Here is a 20,855-nt window from a genome sequence, read left to right as displayed (position 1 = left end):
CGGCCACTGGACCAGGGTACCACCAATCTCTAGGATTCCATGTCTCTGGAAAGCGACAGGTTGGAGATCGCAGCTCCAGAACAAGAACCATGACGGAGGAGTGACTTGATTGTCATACTAGGAAATTTGGGTAATCAGAACCTTTAAACTTTAGTGTGCACCTTTTAATGAGAGCGAGGCTCTTTCTAAGGAGCTCACAGCTGCCGATTCCCCTTCTGCGCAGACCTGCCGCAGGAACGTGTCAGCGTGATGATTCCACAGGCAGCAGGCAAAGCCGTAGACCTCCGCAGCCAGCTAGAAAGCAACATAGAAAAAAAAGATCAGAGACGGCAATTATCAATCCAAGTGTCGTCAGAAAACACAAGTCAAGAGCGAAGAAAACGCCAGCAAAGCGAAGAGCGTTTCAGGGCTTCACTAAATCAAAGTTAAATTGGCATTCAGCATCCAGTCACCTTACATTTACTGCAAGATTAATCTACAGGAAACCGCAGTCAGTGAGTTCTCTAAGTGACTGACAATGATACATACTATGCAGTGCAGGGAATTAACGTGAAAAATTACTCTGTCTTTAAAGTCCAGCGGAGTCGGAGGAATCTCCTGTGACTTTGGTGACAGATAAACACAGCAGAGGAAAATATATTACACTTTATTATCAACGCAAGTGGATAGAAAATGTCTCCATGGCTAAGACCGTACGTCTCAGAAGGTCGGGGTAAGTCACTAATGAACACTAGTTTAGAGGTCGGAATAATCCATCTAATAGATTAGCCGGTACTGATCTGGTGTTACAGTCTGCATTATGCTCCATAGTTATGTGGATACAGTTCTCCATCAATTATACATTATCCATTGCTAGATTATTCGTAGACCATAATGGTATTTATTTTGGAAAAGCATCCAGCGCTTCTTTTAGATGCCATTACTACCTCCTGTGGTCGGCATTCCATAATCTGACTGCTCTAACTGTAAAAAACCCTTTCCTGCTTAGATGCCAGAATCCCTTTAACTCTACAGGTAATAAATGCTATAATTGCTCTATTGTCATTTGTAAGGTCCTAGGAAGGAATAAGTCATGTGCCCGTCCTTTGTAGTAATCATACAAGTATTTATACATGTAAATGAGATCTCCTTTGAGATGACTTTTTTCTAAACCCAACTTCTCTACCTCTCCGTAGTAGGAGAGGCCTTCCATCCCATGTAATAATCTAGCTGCCACCTTTGAATCAACTCTAAATTTCCAATATCTTTTTTTCAAATGTGGAGACCAAAACTGAATCCCATATACATAAAGTGGCCTTAAAAGTGATTTATAGAGGAGTAGTGTTATATTTTTACAGATCCATCTTGTTCGTTATTGCAGCTGCTGCTTGACATTCAGTGCTGCTGCTTAACATTTCGGTGCATTTATACTGTTATAGTTACCAAAAGTTAGCCTAGGGTCACACAGCGTTATTTTCGCTCATCCCAGAGAATCAGGCCGATTACCCTAATCACACACTGGTCAGAGTATGATCGTGGTGTGATCCAATTTTCTGGGATGTGAAGAAGACAGAAAATAAAATACTTCTCCATCCTCTCCATTCTGTCAGTCTGTGCCGCATGTCATCCCAGTGAAGTGTGATGGTTTCCACGGATTCATACACTTAAATGGCCGAATGTGATCCGGTTTACAGATGCAAGCTGTGTGCTGAGATTTTTTGCCTCAGATAGACTCGGTCTGAGTAAAAACAAATCTGACATGTGCACGGCCCCATAGAATAACATTGGACCGAGTGCAATTCGATGTTTCGTCGGATCACACTCAAAACGAAAATACGTTCACGTGCAAGGCCCTTAAATGCAGCAATACAATTACTCCGTCCTAGGTGCCCAACTCTAGACAGATCAACATTACACCTCGAGGAAGGTAGGGAGCCTCAGCGCTGGAATCCAAATTCCAAGAAGCAGCAAAAATGGAGCTGGAGGGTGCTAATCCCGCTGGTGAAACACAGCACTGGAAGCAGTAGAAAAAAAAAGGATTGTAGATAGCATATCATCCAGGTAAAATTCACACAAGTTTATTTATTAATCCATGATATAAAAAGAAGTAAACCCCATAAACAGCCTGACGCGTTTCAGGTGCATTGTGCACCCTTAGTCATAGGATATCAGAAAAGAAAAAAAGACTTATATAGGGAGGAATGTCCAATCCCAGCACAATGCTGATTACAAATCAATTACAGCAGGAGAAAGAAACAGGCGAGCAGAAACCACAGACGTGACAAGCTATTAACATATGTAGAGCAGATCGTTCTTAACATTCATTCCATTAGGGAACTTGGGGTTGAGAAGCAGAATCCAGAATGCCTCCCTCATCATTAAAGTCCTTTTCCAACCCAAAAAAAAGGCAAAATGTGAAAGGTCGCTGTAACGGGGTCTACCAAGCTGGGGTACCTCTTTCAGTACCACCCTGTGTTTCTGGAGGTCCACTCTGCTTTGGTTGGAGTCTGAATGAAGGATGCTGGCTGGAATTGCTTGGTTACATGGGCGCATATAAAAGATCACTGCTTCTCCACATATTTCCACTCTGACAACACTTTGCTCACAGGACACAGAATATATCACACAGATACACAGGGCAGGCCAATAGAAAAGCGGCAGGCCAGACATACATTACTATAGCCGCAGGTGGCCGGAGCCTGACGATATTTACTGTGGGAATTACAAAGGTGGGGGGGCAGACAAAAGGGGAATATCGTGTCCCCTCTGCCCAGGGGCGCAGCCTGTGGGCTGATGCATTAGGGACATGCATCTCACATGGAACCTATTATACATACATATAACTGCACAACATATTCTGGGTGCTGAGTGGTTCCGTATCACGTAACAGTCGCCTTTGTGGCTGCAAACACAATGCTTAGTCACTCCAGAACAGGAGCCATTATTGCAGGTTACATTGGATACATGTTCCGCTATTCGTTTTTTGAGCTTGAGGATTGTACAGCCAATATAGTTAATATGACATTGCAGACATCTGATACAGTATACTACATGATTGGTGTCGCAATTAATAAAAGACTTAAATTAATGGTGGATGAAATAGGAAAAACCTTGTTCCATTCAGGGCATATTTGCAGACATTACATCTATTCCCCCCACATTTATGGAAGCCCCTAATAGACAGCCAGGTGGAAGGGGAGCTGGGATTTTTTAGAAGACTGGGAGATAGCATGTTGCCGAGGGCGAGTCCCCTTTTAGTAATGCATCTGCAGCCCGGCTTAATAATTGTACGTAAAGTGTCATCTTAGCTGGTGACAGGTAGATATTTACGAATAATCTTGCTGACTTGGGGGAACTGGGGACTGTAGGGAGTAGGAAAGGCTAATGTGGCTGGGAGACTGTTCGCATCACATCTAGGTATTAGCACCAATATGTTTTACATGTCACTGTCAGGTCCCATGGCTGCAATCCTTACAGCACTGACATTACTGAAGTGTGACATGGGATTAGAGTACCTCCGTATACACCATTAACGTTGGACTGGCTGACCGTCCAGTGTGTCCGGGGTCATCTTGACTTCTTCCTGACAGATGATGCTGGTGAAGACCTTTTTGATCTCACGCTAGATAAGCTGATGCCAGTAGTGGTTGAGTTGAGCCTACCATTAATATGTATGGGGTGTAGAGAGTGATAGGCACCAGAAGGGCCATGTTTACTCCCGGTATTAGTTGAGACCAGACTTCATTTTCACCTATTACATTTCCTACAGCCGGTCTCATCTCCGACAATTACAATTAGCAGCAATATTAGACGCTACTTGTCTGAAATGCAAAAACATATTGCGTAGCTGGATAAAATACCATTGGAGCCGCAGCGTTCTGCTAAAGGACAGCGTGTTATCAGAAGGGACATTTATCATCGCAACCCAAACTGCGCGGGTATCTTTTGTTTCTTATTCCCAGCTCTATACTCCACTTTAATCACAGCAGTGTAAAGGATAATGATTCCTAGTGCACGTACAATACTGGCTGGGGTTTCACCATAATAAACTCTTAGCACATTTTGCCCATCTGAGCTATAAAAACCACAATGAGTAAAATCCTGGAAAGAATCACAGCTCGAGTGTTCGTTTTTCTTTAATGCTGCCTCGAAAGTGAATCCTAATGCTTAAAGGTGGCGTTCACCTTTGCAACATTTGTTTTTCTTAACTACATGTATTTATAGCTAAAATTTGCAAAAGGGTTTTATTAAAACATTTAGCACCATTTGGCTTTTGCAGCTTTTTTTTTTGTAAATTCAACTTTGAAGCTAGCTGGATCCCGTAAAGCAAAGAGCTGGCGCGCTCCACGGTTTTTGTAAACTAAACAATTAAAAATCCCTAAGTTCTTAAGAACGAAGAGGATTATTGATAAGACGTGAATGTGCTTGTTTTTACGAACAATTTGCAACCCATTTAGCTTTGCTTTTAGCAAGCAGATGAACAATAGAAAAAAAAAATTGTCTGTGAAGGTGTGGACAGCAGCTAGCAGTTGGGTTTCCCTTTAAATATTGGTCTTATTTATGACGTTCTCCTAAAATTCAGATGGCATCTTCAAATCCATCTAGCAAACTCCTATTACCTCTCTCTAAAATCACAGCAGGTGTACGGCTACGAGTGGAATGTTTCATTGATGAGAATCTCAATTACTGAAGCAAAATAATTATCTCTGTGCTCTCAAGAAGAGATGTATGATTATCCGCCTTCTACTTTATCCATAAACGGGAGACCGCAAAATATCAATAAGGATGTGGAGCAGCCATTTCTCAAACCTCGTCATTTTTTTTTTTTATCAACTAGAAAAGTGTTCATCAATAGACATCAATTATCACGGCGTGGTAGAAAACCGCATGAGAACTTGATTGGGCTAATGGGCCACTTAAATGTAATGTAAGCAGGTATGACAGCATCTGCTCCGGGCTGAGCTGATTATTCAGCGGTAGCCTTACATGGGGCTGCCGTTTCATCACATATTTAGGAGGGAAGAAACCAAGAGGTCTTTCCCGCATGAAGTGGACAATTAATCAATAACTAATTCCGATATAATGAGGGTGTATGAATGTACAGAGAGTTATTACCTCTGGGATATGTAGAGAGCGCCCATCCGTCAAATTTGTGTCATCTCAAAACTAACAGGCAGGCTTTTAGGCTATGTGCCCATGTGGCAGAATGTAAGCAGAATTTTCCTCATCAAAACCGGACACCCTTGGCAGGAAATCCACTCACATTTTTCTCGCGTTTTTGAGGCATTTTTTTCACGCATCCCAATACAATTCTATAGTGACAAAATCGATGCAATTCTGCAAAATTAATTAATGCGGAAAAAAACGCAGCATGGGCACAACCATTGCGGAATGCCATTAAAAATAACGGGATGCGTTTTGTAGGCGTCTTTTAAGCATTTCCGCGGCGGAAAAACGCAGCGAAAACGCTTAAAAAAACGCAACGTGGGCACATAGCCTTACTGACAATGTCCCAGGAAGCCCTGTACCCCCTGCCTCAAATCATGGTTTCTTTTGCTAGCCCACTAAAAACGTTTGAATGGTTCCTAGAGTGGTCTAACCTGACCTACATCTCTGGTTGTAACGTCAAGGTTCTGATTAGTGATGAGCGAATGTACTCGTTGCTCGGGTTTTCCGGAGCACGCTCGGGTGACCTCCGAGTATTAGTTAGGGTATGTGCACACGTAATTTTGAGCTCTGCGGATTTTTCCGCAGCAGATTTGAGAAATCCGCAGGTAAAAGGTACTGCGTTTTTTTACCGTGGATTTTATGTGGATTTTGTGCGGATTCCACTGCGGTTTTACACCTGCGAATTCCTATTATGGAGCAGGTGTAAACCGCTGCGGAATCCGCACAAAGAATTGACACGCTGCGGAATGTAACCCGCAGCGTTTCTGTGAATTTTTTTCCGCACCATGGGCACTGCGGATTGCGTTTTCCATAGGTTTACATTGTACTGTAAAGGCATGGAAAGCTGCTGCGGACCCGCAGCAAAATCCGTAATGTGTGCAAATAGCCTTAGTGTTCGGAGATTTAGTTTTCATCGCAGTAGCTGAATGATTTACAGCTACTAGACAGCCGAAGTACATGTGGGGGTTGCCTGGTTGCTAGGGAATCCCCACATGTAATGAAGCTGTCTAACAGATGTAAATCATTCAGCTGAGGCGATGAAAACTAAATCTCCGAACACTAATACTCGGGAGACCACCCCAGCAACGAGTACACTCGCTCATCACCAGTTCTGATCCATTGTGGTCAATACCTGTCCATACTCTCTGTTAGGGCGCAGTCAGACGGCCGTATCCATTGGACCGAGGTCGGACCGCTCTGCGCGGACTGGCCGGCGGCACTCCCAACCAGAGCGTGACAGCGGAATAGAAATACGTGAAATCTGTCACACTCGTGTTTGGAGAGCTGCTGGCCAGTCCGTGTACTGCGTTCCGACCTCGGACCAAGTTATACGGCCGCCTGACTAAGCCCTTAGGGCTTCAGAGTGAACCCCAAGTGCACCCCAACTATTAGTCAAAGAGGACAGCCATTTAAATTGCATCTAATTGTGCTTTTCTAGGAGGGGGGCAGCATGCCTAATAAAGAATGGAACTGGAAATCTTATCTGAATAAGGAGTTAGAGTTAAGGTACTGTCACACTAGACGATATCGCTAGCGATCCGTGACGTTGCAGCGTCCTTGCTAGCGATATCGTCCAGTGTGACAGGCAGCAGCGATCAGGCCCCTGCTGGGAGATCGCTGGTCGGGGAAGAAAGTCCAGAACTTTATTTCGTCGCTGGACTCCCCGTACACATCGCTGAATCGGCGTGTGTGACACCGATCCAGCGATGTCTTCACTGGTAACCAGGGTAAACATCGGGTAACTAAGCGCAGGGCCGCGCTTAGTAACCCGATGTTTACCCTGGTTACCAGCGTAAAAAAACAAACAGTACATACTTACATTCAGCTGTCTGTCCCTTGCCGTCTGGTTCCTGCCTTGACTGCTGGCCATAAAGTGAAAGCAGAGCACAGCCACAGCGGTGAGTCACCGCTGTGTGACTCACCGCTGTGCTGTGCTTTCACTTTCACTTTGCGGCCAGCAGTCAGTGCAGGAACCGGACGGCAAGGGACAGACAGCTGAATGTAAGTATGTACTGTTTGTTTTTTTACGCTGGTAACCAGGGTAAACATCGGGTTACTAAGCGCGGCCCTGCGCTTAGTTACCCGATGTTTACCCTGGTTACCGGGGACCTCGGGATCGTTGGTCGCTGAAGAGCGATCTGTGTGACAGCTCTCCAGCGACCAAACAGCGACGCTGCAGCGATCCGGATCGTTGTCGGTATCGCTGCAGCGTCGCTAAGTGTGACGGTACCTTAATGTTCAAGTCGCCGCACACTCTTGACAGATGCTTGTGAAGACTATTATACAGGTGTAGATGCGGCAATAACTCAATTCATGAATAAGGAATTGGTGCAGGGATAGAGAAAATGGTGAGACGACAAGAACATAACGTTTCAACCCTCATAGGGTCTTATTCATATATTCGCTGTTGGCAAAATTCACTGAACGGTGTAAAGGATATCCTGCTTGCAAAAGGACACGTGGGTCCTGGGTAGGTCCAGCGCAGCGCAGCTGCAGTATCACTGCAGAGATGCAGAAGTATGAAACGTATAGTTTTCTTCACGCCTATGCAGGACTTTTGAACACCATTGTATATGATCACAGAAAAAAAGAAGAGATCTAAGAAATGGTAAAAAAAAAATTCAAAGTTTACTGAGAATAAATATAAAAAAACTATGTAAAACATGGAGTACCCCCTAGAGCAGTGTTTCACAATTCCAGTCCTCAAGAGCCACCAACAGGTCATGTTTTCAGGATTTCCTTAGTATTGCATAGGTATGGAATTAATGGAATGAGCAGGTGATGAAATTATCACCTGTGCAATACTAAGGAAATCCTGAAAAACGTGACCTGTTGGTGGGTCTTGAGGACTGGAGTTGGGGAACTCTGCCCTAGAGGAACAACAAACACCTGTATATAACAACAATAGTATAGACCAATTGGCTAAGAACCCAGCAAGAAGCCAGTGAGGTGGAAAAAAGGTCGGAGCAGAGGGCACACCAGCCTGTTAGACCTTTTGTGGCAGCAAATTCACGGACTATAGGAGACTATAGGTAACTATAACATTCATACGGATATTATAGTATTTGGGGAAACAGCACTGTTGGGATCATGATATTATCTTGAAATCCTGGCTAACCTTGAGTATATTGGGAAGTTTATACATTGCTCAAAAAATAAAGAGAACACTAAAATACCACATCCTATATATCACTGGATGAAATATTACAGTTGCAAATATTTACCGTATATACTCGAGTAAGAGCCGACCCGAGTATAAGCCGACCCCCCTAATTTTGCCACAAAAAACTGGGAAAACTTATTGACTCGAGTATAAGCCTAGGGTAGGAAATGCAGCAGCTACCGGTGAATTTCAAAAATAAAAATAGATGCTCCATACAGTTCATTATTGCCCCATAAGATGCTCCATGTAAAGCTGTGCCACATATAATGCTCCATACCATTGATTATTGCCCCATAGATGGTCCATATAAAGCTGTGCCATATAGAATGCTCTGCACCGTTCATTATGGCCCCATAGATGCTCCATATAAAGCTGTGCCATATAGAATGCTCTGCACCGTTCATTATGGCCCCATAGATGCTCCATATAAAGCTGTGCCATATAGAATGCTCTGCACTGTTCATTATGGCCCCATAGATGCTCCATATAAAGCTGTGCCATATAGAATGCTCTGCACCGTTCATTATTGCACCATAGATGCTCCATATAAAGCTGTGCCATATAGAATGCTCTGCACCGTTCATTATTGCCCCATAGATGCTCCATATAAAGCTGTGCCATATAGAATGCTGCTGCTGCAATAAAAAAAAATGACATACTCACCTCTCTTGCTGCCCGCAGCTCCTCAGCGTCCCGTCTCGGCGTCTCTCCGCACTGACTGTTCAGGCAGAGGGCGGCGCGCACACTGTTATGAACTGGTGATTCAGAAACACAATGAACCTGGTGGTTAAGAGCACACAAAGTGACCTGATAGTTACTAATAACATAGGACGAGCTCTGAGACGTGGGAACTCTGCTGACCGCAATTCCTAATCCTATCACACCACACTAGAGGTAGCCATGGAGCGCTCCTGACCAGACCTAGGCGCCTCGGGCACAGCCTGAGAAACCAGCTAGTCCTGAAGATAGAAAAATAAGCCTACCTTGCCTCAGAGAAATTCCCCAAAGGAAAAGGCCCCCCACATATAATGACTGTGAGTAAAGATGAAAATACAAACACAGAGATGAAATAGGTATCAGCAAAGTGAGGCCCGACTTACTGAATAGACCGAGGATAGTAAAGATAGCTTTGCGGTCAGCACAAAAACCTACAAACAACCACGCAGAGGGCGCAAAAGACCCCCCGTACCGACTAACGGCACGGAGGTGCTTCCTCTGCGTCCCAGAGTTTCCAGCAAGCAAGAAAAACCAATATAGCAAGCTGGACAGAAAAAATAGCAAACAAAATTAACACAAGCAGAACTTAGCTTATGCAGGGCAGACAGGCCACAAGACGATCCAGGAGAGAGCAAGACCAATACTGGAACATTGACTGGAGGCAAGGAACAAAGAACTAGGTGGAGTTAAATAGAGCAGCACCTAACGACCTAACCTCGTCACCTGAGGAAGGAAACTCAGAAGCCGCAGCCCCACTCACATCCACCAGATGAAGCTCATGGACAGACCCAGCCGAAGTACCACTCATGACAACAGGAGGGAGCTTGACCACAGAATTCACAACAGTACTCCCCCCTTGAGGAGGGGTCACCGAACCCTCACCAGAGCCCCCAGGCCGACCAGGATGAGCCAAATGAAAGGCACGAACCAGATCGGCAGCATGAACATCAGAGGCAAAGACCCAGGAATTATCTTCCTGACCATAACCCTTCCACTTAACCAGGTACTGGAGTTTCCGTCTCGAAATACGAGAATCCAAAATCTTCTCCACTATATACTCCAACTCCCCCTCAACCAAAACCGGAGCAGGAGGATCAACGGATGGAACCACAGGTGCCACGTATCTCCGCAACAATGACCTATGGAATACATTATGGATGGAAAAAGAAGCTGGAAGGGTCAAACGAAAAGACACAGGATTAAGAACCTCAGAAATCCTATACGGACCAATGAAACGAGGCTTAAACTTAGGAGAGGAAACTTTCATAGGAATATAACGAGACGACAACCAAACCAAATCCCCAACACGAAGTCGGGGACCCACACAGCGCCTGCGGTTAGCGAAACGTTGAGCCTTCTCCTGGGACAATGTCAAATTGTCCACTACATGAGTCCAAATCTGCTGCAACCTATGCACCACAGTATCCACACTAGGACAGTCCGAAGACTCAACCTGCCCTGAAGAGAAACGAGGATGGAAACCAGAATTGCAGAAAAACGGCGAAACCAAAGTAGCCGAGCTGGCCCAATTATTAAGGGCGAACTCAGCCAAAGGCAAAAAGCACACCCAATCATCCTGATCAGCAGAAACAAAACATCTCAGATATGTTTCCAAGGTCTGATTGGTTCGTTCAGTTTGGCCATTTGTCTGAGGATGGAAAGCCGAGGAAAAAGACAAATCAATGCCCATCCTAGCACAAAAGGCTCGCCAAAACCTCGAAACAAACTGGGAACCTCTGTCAGAAACGATGTTCTCCGGAATGCCATGTAAACAAACCACATGTTGGAAAAACAATGGCACCAAATCAGAGGAGGAAGGCAATTTAGACAAGGGTACCAAATGGACCATCTTAGAGAAGCGATCACAAACCACCCAAATGACCGACATCTTTTGAGAGACGGGGAGATCCGAAATAAAATCCATAGAGATATGTGTCCAAGGCCTCTTCGGGACCGGCAAGGGCAAAAGCAACCCACTGGCACGAGAACAGCAGGGCTTAGCCCGAGCACAAATCCCAGAGGACTGCACAAACGAACGCACATCCCGCGACAGACGGCCACCAAAAGTATCTAGCCACCAAATCTCTGATACCAAAGATTCCAGGATGACCAGCCAACACCAAACAATGAACCTCAGAGATAACTCTACTCGTCCATTTATCAGGGACAAACAGTTTCTCCGCTGGGCAACGGTCAGGTCTATTAGCCTGAAATTTTTGCAGCACCCGCCGCAAATCAGGGGCGATGGCAGACAAAATTACCCCCTCTTTGAGAATACCCGCCGGTTCAGGCAAACCCGGAGAGTCGGGCACAAAACTCCTAGAAAGGGCATCCGCCTTCACATTCTTAGAGCCCGGAAGGTACGAAACCACAAAGTCAAAACGGGAGAAAAACAGCGACCAATGAGCCTGTCTAGGATTCAACCGTTTGGCAGACTCGAGATAAGTCAAGTTCTTATGATCAGTCAAGACCACCACGCGATGCTTAGCTCTTTCAAGCCAATGACGCCACTCCTCGAATGCCCACTTCATGGCCAGCAACTCTCGATTGACAAAATCATAATTACGCTCAGCAGGCGAAAACTTCCTGGAAAAGAAGGCACATGGTTTCATCACCGAGCCATCAGAACTTCTTTGCGACAAAACAGCCCCTGCTCCAATCTCAAAAGCATCAACCTCGACCTGGAACGGGAGCGAAACATCTGGCTGGCACAACACAGGGGCAGAAGAAAAACGACGCTTCAACTCCTGAAAAGCTTCCACAGCAGCAGAAGACCAATTGACCACATCAGCACCCTTCTTGGTTAAATCAGTCAACGGTTTAGCAATACTAGAAAAATTATTGATGAAGCGACGATAAAAATTAGCAAAGCCCAGGAACTTTTGCAGACTCTTCAGAGATGTTGGCTGAGTCCACTCATAAATGGCCTGAACTTTAACAGGGTCCATCTCGATAGTAGAAGGGGAAAAAATGAAACCCAAAAATGAAACCTTCTGAACACCAAATAGACACTTTGACCCCTTCATAAACAAAGAATTAGCACGCAGGACCTGGAACACCATTCTAACCTGCTTCACGTGAGACTCCCAATCATCCGAGAAGACCAAAATATCATCCAAGTATACAATCAGGAATTTATCCAGGTACTCTCGGAAGATGTCATGCATAAAGGACTGAAATACTGATGGAGCATTGGAAAGCCCGAATGGCATAACCAGGTAATCAAAATGGCCCTCGGGCGTATTAAATGCTGCTTTCCATTCATCGCCCTGTTTAATACGCACAAGATTATACGCACCACGAAGATCTATCTTGGTGAACCAACTAGCCCCCTTAATCCGAGCAAACAAATCAGACAGCAGCGGCAAGGGGTACTGAAATTTGACTGTGATTTTATTTAGAAGGCGGTAATCAATACAAGGTCTCAGCGAACCATCCTTCTTGGCCACAAAAAAGAACCCTGCTCCCAATGGTGACGACGACGGGCGAATATGACCCTTCTCCAAGGATTCCTTTACGTAACTCCGCATAGCGGCGTGCTCAGGCACAGATAAATTAAACAGTCGACCTTTAGGAAACTTACTACCAGGAATCAAATTGATAACACAATCGCAATCCCTATGCGGAGGTAGGGCACTGGACTTGGGCTCATCAAATACATCCCGGTAATCCGACAAGAACTCTGGGACCTCAGAAGGAGTGGATGACGAAACAGACAGAAATGGAACATCACCATGCACCCCCTGACAACCCCAGCTGGACACAGACATAGATTTCCAATCCAATACTGGGTTATGGACTTGTAGCCATGGCAACCCCAACACGACCACATCATGCAGATTATGCAACACCAAAAAGCGAATATCCTCCTGGTGCGCAGGAGCCATGCACATGGTCAGTTGGGTCCAGTACTGAGGCTTATTCTTGGCCAAAGGCGTAGCATCAATTCCTCTCAGTGGAATAGGATACTGCAAGGGCTCCAAGAAAAACCCACAGCGCCTAGCAAACTCAAAGTCCATCAAATTCAGGGCAGCGCCTGAATCCACAAATGCCATGACAGAATAGGACGACAAAGAGCAGATCAAAGTAACGGACAAAAGAAATTTCGACTTTACCGTACCAATGGTGGCAGATCTAGCGAACCGCTTAGTGCGCTTAGGACAATCGGAGATAGCATGAGTGGAATCACCACAGTAAAAACACAGCCCATTCCGACGTCTGTGTTCTTGCCGTTCAGCTCTGGTCAAAGTCCTATCACATTGCATAGGCTCAGGTTTATGTTCAGATAATACCGCCAAATGGTGCACAGTTTTACGCTCACGTAAGCGTCGATCGATCTGAATGGCCAAAGACATAGACTCATTCAGACCAGCAGGCATAGGAAATCCCACCATGACATCCTTAAGGGCTTCAGAGAGACCCTTTCTGAAAATTGCTGCCAGCGCACATTCATTCCATTGAGTGAGCACAGACCACTTCCTAAACTTCTGACAATATATCTCTACCTCATCCTGACCCTGACACAGAGCCAGCAAATTTTTATCTGCCTGATCCACTGAATTAGGTTCATCATAAAGCAATCCGAGCGCCAGAAAAAACGCATCAATATTACATAATGCAGGATCTCCTGGCGCAAGGGAAAATGCCCAGTCTTGAGGGTCGCCACGTAATAAAGAAATAATGATCTTAACTTGTTGAACTGGGTCACCAGAGGAGCGGGGTTTCAAAGCCAGAAATAGTTTACAATTATTTTTAAAACTCAGAAACTTAGCTCTATCTCCAGAAAACAAATCAGGAATAGGAATTCTAGGTTCTAACATAGAATTCTGAACCACAAAGTCTTGAATATTTTGTACTCTTGCAGATCATCTCGATCCACACAAGAAGACAGACCTTTAATGTCCATCACTACACCTGTGTCCTGAACCACCCAAATGTCTAGGGGAAAAGAAAGACAAAACACAGTGCAGAGAAAAAAAATGGTCTCAGAACTTCTCTTTTCCCTCTATTGAGAAGCATTAGTACTTTGGGCCTCCAGTACTGTTATGAACTGGTGATTCAGAAACACAATGAACCTGGTGGTTAAGAGCACACAAAGTGACCTGATAGTTACTAATAACATAGGACGAGCTCTGAGACGTGGGAACTCTGCTGACCGCAATTCCTAATCCTATCACACCACACTAGAGGTAGCCGTGGAGCGCTCCTGACCAGACCTAGGCGCCTCGGGCACAGCCTGAGAAACTAGCTAGCCCTGAAGATAGAAAAATAAGCCTACCTTGCCTCAGAGAAATTCCCCAAAGGAAAAGGCAGCCCCCCACATATAATGACTGTGAGTAAAGATGAAAATACAAACACAGAGATGAAATAGGTATCAGCAAAGTGAGGCCCAACTTACTGAATAGACTGAGGATAGTAAAGATAGCTTTGCAGTCAGCACAAAAACCTACAAAAAAACCACGCAGAGGGCGCAAAAAGACCCTCCGTACCGACTAACGGCACGGAGGTGCTTCCTCTGCGTCCCAGAGCTTCCAGCAAGCAAGAAAAACCAATATAGCAAGCTGGACAGAAAAAATAGCAAACAAAATTAACACAAGCAGAACTTAGCTTATGCAGGGCAGACAGGCCACAAGACGATCCAGGAGAGAGCAAGACCAATACTGGAACATTGACTGGAGGCAAGGAACAAAGAACTAGGTGGAGTTAAATAGAGCAGCACCTAACCTCGTCACCTGAGGAAGGAAACTCAGAAGCCGCAGCCCCACTCACATCCACCAGATGAAGCTCATGGACAGAACCAGCCGAAGTACCACTCATGACCACAGGAGGGAGCTTGACCACAGAATTCACAACAGCACACTAGTACGTCATCGCTCCCTCTGACCTCAACAGTCAGTGCAGAGGACGGGAAAAAGGAGCGGCGCCCGGCGGGTGGAACGTGGAAAGGTAAATATGTAATACTCACATGCTCCCGGCGTCCCTGGCTCCTTCTCCCGGACAGATGGTCTCCGGGTGCAGCAGCCTCTTCCTCTGTCAGAGGCACTGGCACCGCTCATTAGAGGAATAAATATGCGGCTCCACCTCTATGGGAGTGGAGTCCATATTTATAACTTTAATGAGCGGTACCACGTGACCGCTGAACAGAGGAAGAGCTGCGACACCGAAGACCATGGTACAGGCAGGGGGAGCGCCAGGAGCCCCGGAAGCCGGTGAGTATGCGACAGTCCTCTCTTCCCCTCACCCGCCGACCATGACTCGAGTATAAGCCGTGAGGGGCACTTTCAGCCCAAAAATTTGGGCTGAAAATCTCGGCTTATACTCGAGTATATACGGTATTCATTACATAATGGAATGCATTGAGAACAATAAAAAATAAAAATTATGAATGTAAATCAAAATAAATATCCCATGGAGGTCTGGATTTGGAATGATGCTCAAAATCAAAGTGGAACATCAAATTAGTGGAAATGCTTCAAGACATGTTCAGTAGTTGTGTGTGGCCATCACTTGCCTGTATGAGCTCCCTACAACGCATGCTCCTGATGAGGCTGCGGATGGTCTCCTGAGGGATCTCCTCCCAGACCTGAACTAAAGCATCCGCCAACTCCTGGACAGTCTGTGGTGCAACGTGGCGTTGGTGGGTGCAACAAGACATGATGTCCCAGATGTGCTTGACTGGATTCAGGTCTGGGGAGCAGGCAGGCCAGTCCATAGCATCAATGCCTTCATCATGCAGGAACTGTTCACACACTTCGGTCACATGAGACCAAGCATTGTCATGCATCAAAAGGCACCAAGGGCCAATCACACCTTCATATGGTCTCACAATGGGCTGAGGATCTCATCTCGGTACCTAATGGCAGTCAGGCTACTTCTGGCTAGCACATGGACACCATTACCAACCCACTGCCAAACCAGTCATGATGGAGGATGTTGCAGGCAGCAGAACATTCTCCATGGCGTCTCCAGACTCTATCACATGTGCTCAGTGTAAACCTGCTTTCATTAGTGAAAAGCACAGGGCACCAGTGTTGAATCTGCCAATCTTGGTGTTCTCTGCAAATGTCAATCGCCCTGCACGGTGTTGGGCTTTAAGATCAACACCCACTTGTGGACGTCAGACCCCCATGAAATCTGCTTCTGACAGTTTGAGCAGACACATGGATGTTAGTGGCTTGCTGGAGATCATTTTACAGAGCTCTGGCACTGCACCTCCTTGTACAAAGAAGAAGGAGGTAGCGGTCCTGCTGCTGATCTCCTGGTCTGTCTCTTTTCTTGCCACAGCTCTCATTGATGTGCCATCCCAGACGAGCTGCATTACCTGAGCAACTTCTGTTGGTTGTAGACACCACCTCATGCTACTGTAAACTCTCTCGGAGTGAGAGCAACAAAAAAAAGCAAAAGTGACCAAAACAACAGCCAAAAATGATAAGAACAGAGAAATGGTCTGTGGTCACCCCCTGCAGAACCAGTCCTTTATAGGCGATGGCTTGCTAATTGCCTATCATTTCTACCTGTTGTCTGTTCGATTTGCACAACAGCAGGAGAAATTGATTCACAATCGGTGTTGCTTCATAACTGGACAGGATGATTTCACAAAAGTGTGATTGACTTGGGGTTACATTGTGTAGTTTTTGTTGAGCAGTATATGTTCTGTATATGCATTAGCATTATATTACCCTGTACCTTTATAAAGGCTTAGCCTATTGGTCCATACCATTGTTGCTATATACAGATTTTTCGTGTTCCTCTAGAGGTTCTCCTTGTTCTACATAGTTTTTCATTCATTCTCAATAAAAACTTTGAATTTTTTTTTTTAACTACTTCATAGTAACATAGTAACATAGTTAGTAAGGCCGAAAAAAGACATTTGTCCATCCAGTTCAGCCTATATTCCATCATAATAAATACCCAGATCTACGTCCTTCTACAGAACCTAATAATTGTATGATACAATATTGTTCTGCTCCAGGAAGACATCCAGGCCTCTCTTGAACCCCTCGACTGAGTTCGCCATCACCACCTCCTCAGGCAAGCAATTCCAGATTCTCACTGCCCTAACAGTAAAGAATCCTCTTCTATGTTGGTGGAAAAACCTTCTCTCCTCCAGACGCAAAGAATGCCCCCTTGTGCCCGTCACCTTCCTTGGTATAAACAGATCCTCAGCGAGATATTTGTATTGTCCCCATATATACTTATACATGGTTATCAGATCGCCCCTCAGTCGTCTTTTTTCTAGACTAAATAATCCTAATTTCGCTAATCTATCTGGGTATTGTAGTTCTCCCATCCCCTTTATTAATTTTGTTGCCCTCCTTTGTACTCTCTCTAGTTCCATTATATCCTTCCTGAGCACCGGTGCCCAAAACTGGACACAGTACTCCATGTGCGGTCTAACTAGGGATTTGTACAGAGGCAGTATAATGCTCTCATCATGTGTATCCAGACCTCTTTTAATGCACCCCATGATCCTGTTTGCCTTGGCAGCTGCTGCCTGGCACTGGCTGCTCCAGGTAAGTTTATCATTAACTAGGATCCCCAAGTCCTTCTCCCTGTCAGATTTACCCAGTGGTTTCCCGTTCAGTGTGTAATGGTGATATTGATTCCCTCTTCCCATGTGTATAACCTTACATTTATCATTGTTAAACCTCATCTGCCACCTTTCAGCCCAAGTTTCCAACTTATCCAGATCCATCTGTAGCAGAATACTATCTTCTCTTGTATTAACTGCTTTACATAGTTTTGTATCATCTGCAAATATCGATATTTTACTGTGTAAACCTTCTACCAGATCATTAATGAATATGTTGAAGAGAACAGGTCCCAATACTGACCCCTGCGGTACCCCACTGGTCACAGCGACCCAGTTAGAGACTATACCATTTATAACCACCCTCTGCTTTCTATCACTAAGCCAGTTACTAACCCATTTACACACATTTTCCCCCAGACCAAGCATTCTCATTTTGTGTACCAACCTCTTGTGCGGCACGGTATCAAACGCTTTGGAAAAATCGAGATATACCACGTCCAATGACTCACCGTGGTCCAGCCTATAGCTTACCTCTTCATAAAAACTGATTAGATTGGTTTGACAGGAGCGATTTCTCATAAACCCATGCTGATATGGAGTTAAACAGTTATTCTCATTGAGATAATCCAGAATAACATCCCTCAGAAACCCTTCAAATATTTTACCAACAATAGAGGTTAGACTTACTGGCCTATAATTTCCAGGTTCACTTTTAGAGCCCTTTTTGAATATTGGCACCACATTTGCTATGCGCCAGTCCTGCGGAACAGACCCTGTCGCTATAGAGTCACTAAAAATAAGAAATAATGGTTTATCTATTACATTACTTAGTTCTCTTAGTACTCGTGGGTGTATGCCATCCGGACCCGGAGATTTATCTATTTTAATCTTATTTAGCCGGTTTCGCACCTCTTCTTGGGTTAGATTGGTGACCCTTAATATAGGGTTTTCATTGTTTCTTGGGATTTCACCTAGCATTTCATTTTCCACCGTGAATACCGTGGAGAAGAAGGTGTTTAATATGTTAGCTTTTTCCTCGTCATCTACAACCATTCTTTCCTCACTATTTTTTAAGGGGCCTACATTTTCAGTTTTTATTCTTTTACTATTGATATAGTTGAAGAACAGTTTGGGATTAGTTTTACTCTCCTTAGCAATGTGCTTCTCTGTTTCCTTTTTGGCAGCTTTAATTAGTTTTTTAGATAAAGTATTTTTCTCCCTATAGTTTTTTAGAGCTTCAATGGTGCCATCCTGCTTTAGTAGTGCAAATGCTTTCTTTTTACTGTTAATTGCCTGTCTTACTTCTTTGTTTAGCCACATTGGGTTTTTCCTATTTCTAGTCCTTTTATTCCCACAAGGTATAAACCGCTTACACTGCCTATTTAGGATGTTCTTAAACATTTCCCATTTATTATCTGTATTCTCATTTCTGAGGATATTGTCCCAGTCTACCAGATTAAGGGCATCTCTAAGCTGGTCAAACTTTGCCTTCCTAAAGTTCAGTGTTTTTGTGACTCCCTGACAAGTCCCCCTAGTGAAAGACAGGTGAAACTGTACAATATTGTGGTCGCTATTTCCTAGATGCCCAACCACCTGCAGATTTGTTATTCTGTCAGGTCTATTAGATAGTATTAGGTCTAAAAGTGCTGCTCCTCTGGTTGGATTCTGCACCAATTGTGAAAGATAATTTTTCTTGGTTATTAGCAGAAACCTGTTGCCTTTATGGGTTTCACAGGTTTCTGTTTCCCAGTTAATATCCGGGTAGTTAAAGTCCCCCATAACCAGGACCTCATTATGGGTTGCAGCTTCATCTATCTGCTTTAGAAGTAGACTTAGAAGTAGAAGTAGATCGCTTCTTTTTTTCTGGGATCATACGGTATCACAGAAACTTGGTTTCTATGTATTTTTTTTTTTAAGTGCTATGCATTGTGTTGGACAACATTAATGTTTGAAAAGATCCATGCCTACAAAAAGATATTTTTTTTTTTAGCGTTGGACATTTCCTTTACAGGAATGTTTTCACTGCGGGAGGGAATCCACAGCGTATAACAAGAGAAGCTAGGATGATGAAAACTTTCATTGACTGAAAAAAAATCGATCATGTCGATCCCATTCCATAGCGTGTGAATTTATGCTCTTGCTCTTTCACTGCGGATTTCACTTTGCAATGCATAGGGTCTAAGGCAAAGCTACATGTAGTAAAGCCAAAAATGAGTGGCGGTGAATTTATATTATCTGATTTAAGGAAGTAAAATGAAAGGTTTCAACTCTGTACTGAAGAAATACTTTTAGTTCTTTACGCTACTGTGGGTGCTCCAAGTCCAGGACAAGGAGTCATCCACGAGTCAGAACCTCCCACCGGCCGTGGCTCGCAGCGTCCTACTGTAAGATGACCTTTTCCTGTGCATATGATTGCTACGTGTGTTGTGAATTCTGTGGCAGAGCTCCCTCCTGTGGTCACAAGTGGTACTTCGGCTGGTTCTCTCTGTGAGCTTCCGTTGGTGGAGGAAAGTGGTACTGCGGCTTCTGAGTTTCCTTCCTCAGGTGATGTGGTGAAGTCGTTAGGTGCTGCTCTATTTAACTCCACCTAGTGCTTTGATCCTGGCCTCCAGTCAATGTTCTAGTATTGGACCTGTTTCCTCCTGGATCGTTCCTGTGGCCTGCTGCTCTGCATAGCTAAGTTCCTCTTTGCTATTTGTTTGCTGTTTTTTTCTGTCCAGCTTGTCATTTTGTTTTTTACTGCTTGCTGGAAGCTCTGGGACGCAGAGGGTGTACCTCCGTGCCGTTAGTTCGCTACGGAGGGTCTTTTTGCCCCCTTTGCGTGGTTTTTGTATGGTTTTGTGTTGTCTGCAAAGTTACCTTTCCTATCTTCGCTCTGTTCAGAAAGTTGGGCCTCACTTCGCTAAATCTATTTCATCTCTACGTTTGTCTTTTCATCTTAACTCACAGTCATTATATGTGGGGGCTGCCATTTCCTTTGGGGTATTTCTCTGAGGCAAGGTAGGCTTATTTTTTATCTTCAGGCTAGCTAGTTTCTCAGGCCGTGCCGAGTTGCATAGGGAGCGTTAGGCGCAATCCACGGCTGCCTTTAGTGTGGTCGGAGAGGATTAGGGATTGCGGTCAACAGAGTTCCCACGTCTCAGAGCTCGTTCTTGTTTTTTGGGTTATTGTTAGGTCACTGTATGTGCGCTGACCTCTATGTCCATTGTGGTACTGAATTACCTTTCATAACAGTACTGGAGGCCAAAAGTACTAATGATTCCCAATAGAGGGAAAAAAGAAGTTCTGAGACCA

At 44.7% G+C, this 20,855-nt stretch overlaps 1 protein-coding gene across 3 annotated transcripts in view; it reads right to left on the bottom strand.

Annotated features, from left to right (window-relative positions):
- Positions 1–20,855, bottom strand: part of IPO11 (importin 11) — a 628,234-nt gene that overhangs the window by 527,924 nt on the left and 79,455 nt on the right. For all 3 annotated transcript variants that reach the window (XM_069749262.1, XM_069749270.1, XM_069749278.1), the window contains exon 6: positions 162–294. In XM_069749262.1, the coding sequence (XP_069605363.1) occupies positions 162–294 (133 nt within the window). The remainder of the gene's footprint in view (positions 1–161; positions 295–20,855) is intronic.

This window comes from Ranitomeya imitator, chromosome 1 (assembly GCF_032444005.1).
Source record: "Ranitomeya imitator isolate aRanImi1 chromosome 1, aRanImi1.pri, whole genome shotgun sequence".
NCBI classification, from domain to species: Eukaryota; Metazoa; Chordata; class Amphibia; order Anura; family Dendrobatidae; genus Ranitomeya; species Ranitomeya imitator.
The sequence above is the reverse complement of the archived record's forward strand: the minus strand, read 5'-3'. Positions and strand labels throughout refer to the sequence as shown.